General features: G+C 36.9%; 1 protein-coding gene across 2 annotated transcripts; it reads left to right on the top strand.

Annotated features, from left to right (window-relative positions):
• Positions 1 to 1,094: 1,094 nt before the first annotated feature.
• LOC110026060 lies at positions 1,095 to 3,489 on the top strand. 2 transcript variants are annotated; one of them, XM_020726835.1, is made up of 3 exons: positions 1,095 to 1,368; positions 1,927 to 2,822; positions 2,952 to 3,489. In XM_020726835.1, the coding sequence occupies exons 2-3, from the start codon at positions 1,951 to 1,953 to the stop codon at positions 3,124 to 3,126; spliced, it is 1,047 nt and encodes a 348-aa protein (XP_020582494.1). In that variant the 5' UTR covers positions 1,095 to 1,368; positions 1,927 to 1,950; the 3' UTR covers positions 3,127 to 3,489. The 2 variants fall into 2 exon arrangements, with proteins under 2 accessions (XP_020582494.1, XP_020582495.1); XM_020726836.1 differs by having other exon boundaries at positions 1,095 to 1,320.

The raw sequence follows: 3,489 nt of genomic DNA on the forward strand, positions 1-3,489 counted from the left end.
ACTTAGTACATCAAAAGTGTATTTAGTTTTTTTTTTTAATTAATAAAGTGATTTGTTTATGCGAGTCATGTTAAAAATTGAGTGTTATAAATGTAAATATTAGAATTTAAATTTTTCATATATAAATACATAAGAATTATGAGCGCTCCAAATAAACATTAACAGAAATTCTTTTTTTATTATTGAAGTAAATCAATTTGACTTAAAATTGAGAAATATGACTGAATTTTGTTGGGTTCAGTCAGACCGAGCCGGCCCATTCGGCCGGTTCAACTGATATAAATATGATTTGGAAAAAAAAAACATTAGAGAAACTAATTAGGTTGCTGGGTCCCACCTGCAGCTTTGTCCCTTTTTTTTTTTCCTATAGGTGTCCTCTTCAACGGAAGCAGAGCTTTCTGTTCCACGGCCTTTTAAAGATGCCAACCCGCACTGGACCACCGGTCTGCGATCCTGACCGTTTAATCCCTTCAGCTCATCTCTTCCCTTTATCATCAGATCGACGGCTAAGATTCACTTTACTATATACACGATCGTGATTATTAAGATAAATCCTATGGGTGCTTTTAGGCTATTGGGAACGTTTGGTTTCATTAGAATCATTGATATAGACAAGAATTGTAATATAGTACATCGAGAGTGTAATAGCTTTAAATAATTTTATTTTGGAAAATTTACATACACACCCCCCACAAGTCATTCACATTTACACATCTAACCTTTAAAGTTTGATATTTATATTTATATTATTTTGATATAAAAAAATTTTATATCATGAGTGATATTTTTATGTGATATGAAAACTTTGAGGCGCTATAAAAGAAAAAAAATGAAATTTAGACATTAGATATGTAAATACTTAAAATTCGGTGGAATGTATGAAAATACGCCCTAAAAAATTAATAAATAAGCTATTAAAATTATTAATTTTTATATTCATAAAATTGAAACATATTATACTTTGCAATAAATTTAATTTATCAGTATGATATATTCTGAAAATCACCCTAAAATACATAGGATGCCATTTATTTGTTGTCCAGACTATATATTTATTTCTTACCGCATAAATAGAGGAGAAGTATTGCAGAAGCCACACTGTGCTCTGATTTTGATGCTTGCAGAAATAAAACAGAGGAAAATATAGAAAGAGAAATTAATGAGCTACAGTGAGAGGTGGAGAGAGAGAGAGAAGAGTACCGCGTAAGCTCGATACCTTTGTCAACCTATTTTTACTCCTGTCTCTCTTAAGCAGCTCGATTTGAGTGGCCTCTAAGAGAGAGAAGCGGTGGGCGGAAGAGAGATATAGAGAGAGAAAGGGTAAGAGAAGCTAGGGAAGAAGAAGACGATTAACTTGGCATTTCTCTTGTATGATTTATGGCCTGCTCTCTCTCTCCATTTAATTCAAAATCGTCTTCTTTATTTCTATCAAGCATTTTTTTCCTTGAGACTCGAGTTTTTTTTCCTTTTTTGGTCTTTTTGGTATTTGTGTTTTTGTGTGAAGAACTGATTCAATTTCTTTCTGATTGATTTGATCTTCTGTTCTTCTTGATGCCGGGAAAATTTGATCATGCGTCGGCGCAAGTTGTTTTCAGGTTCTGAGATTGAGATCGAATCCTAACCTATATCAAAAATAAAAAATTCTTGGGCGCTTAAATTATTGGGAAAAAAATCAAATCTTTTGCAGTTTGTGGATGATTTATGAGTCCGATTTAATGCAGAGATGCTGAGCATTAGGTTAATAGGTAGTTGCACGTCTATTGTTTCTCCCCAAGTAGGATGCATGTTGCCCAAGAGTTTTAAAGTCTCGTTTTTTTTTTTTTTTCAAGGATTGCTCAATCTAAAGCGACTTGTTTTCCTTTTCCTGAAATCTGAAATCTTTGGTGATTTTGATATTGCATTTGCTCAAAGTTTGCATCTTTTCAGATATATACACAGAAAGAAGACGTAATGTTGAAGAGGAGAAGCAATTTGGCCTCTGACTCCTGCTTCTCTTCTAATTCGATGGAGAAGATTAGAAGCTCTACCTTTTTCAACGTTCCCGGCCTCTTCGTCGGATTTACAGGGAAAGGAGTACATGATTCTGATCCTGCGAAGAGCCCCACTTCTCCATTGGATCACAGGCTTTTCTCCAACTTCAGCTCTTCTTTTGTTCGATCTCCGAGATCGATGGGAAGAAGCTGGGATTGTAGCAGAGTTGGGCTTGGCTTGGTGGATTCTCTCAGTGATGAAAAGGGGCAGTGTAGTCCTGAGAGCAAGAATATTCTTTTAGGACCACAGATGAGAATTGTGAACAAAATAACTCCTAAGCCAACAAATTTGGGCTCAAACATGGCGACCTCTCTCTTTTCCCCCTTCGGTTCTTATGAAAAGATTGAATCTTGCACAGCAGACAAAGCTCAGCAAATTTATCATAACCCCAAGCCAAGTTCCGATGTTTTTGTTTCTGATTCAAAAAGCTCAAATCTCTGTTCTCCTCCAAATTTCTTCTCTGGTTCCCTTCCGATGTCGAGCAGTTCAATCAATGGCTTCATGGGTTCACTTTCTGCAAGCGAGATTGAGCTTTCAGAGGATTACACTTGCATTATCTCGCACGGACCTAATCCGAAAACTACTCATATTTTTGGAGACTGTATCTTAGAGAACTTCTTGATTGAGTCTATGGGTTCGAAGAATAAGCAAGAAGAGGAAGAAGGAGACTCTCACTGGATTGTTAAGAGCTTGGAGGAGACTCCACCTTCCTTTCATTCTAATGATTTCCTGAGTTTCTGCTGCCACTGTAACAAGAAGCTAGAAGTAGGCAAAGATATCTATATGTACAGGTTTGATATCTTTTGTTCCACAAATCTGCAAATTTGAAGCTATTATTATCTGAAATTTATCATCTTTAATTAATCACATTATACCGTTTAAGATTTAGATTAAACTGAGTACTGAAATGTGGCTTTCAGGGGTGAGAAGGCATTCTGCAGCTACAGCTGCCGTGAACAAGAGATTTTATTCGACGAAGAGCTGGAAGGGGAGAAAGAGGCGACGGGGATGGGCCCTTATGATTCCCCAAGCTCTTCTTCTCCTCCTTCCATGAAGATCTATTCCTTTGAACGAATGGTGATTGCCCGGCCCTGAGCAACATCGCTGACCGTTGGATTGCCACAGCGAGCCGTTCGATCCTTCGTCGACAACGAGCTGTCTAATGTGAATTCTGAAGCAGCCGTGGACGATCAATTTTCATGTACATTGTTGATTCCTTTTTCGCTGATATTGCGCGTTCATGGTCAGATTGTTTGTAGGTAAATGCTGGGTATTGCCTTACATTTTGAAATTTCATGTCCTATGGATAGAAACTTGGTAGGGATAAATCAGGGTTGGGATCTAAAGGGGTTTTTTTGCTACTGTAATGCCTCTCATTTTGCTTATCCTATGCAGTTATTGTATGATCTAAAGTGTAGACTTGCGTAAGTTCATCAATGAATATGAGGAGTTTAAATA

The sequence above is a fragment of the Phalaenopsis equestris genome, unplaced genomic scaffold (assembly GCF_001263595.1).
Source record: "Phalaenopsis equestris unplaced genomic scaffold, ASM126359v1 Scaffold000347, whole genome shotgun sequence".
NCBI classification, from domain to species: domain Eukaryota; kingdom Viridiplantae; phylum Streptophyta; class Magnoliopsida; order Asparagales; family Orchidaceae; genus Phalaenopsis; species Phalaenopsis equestris.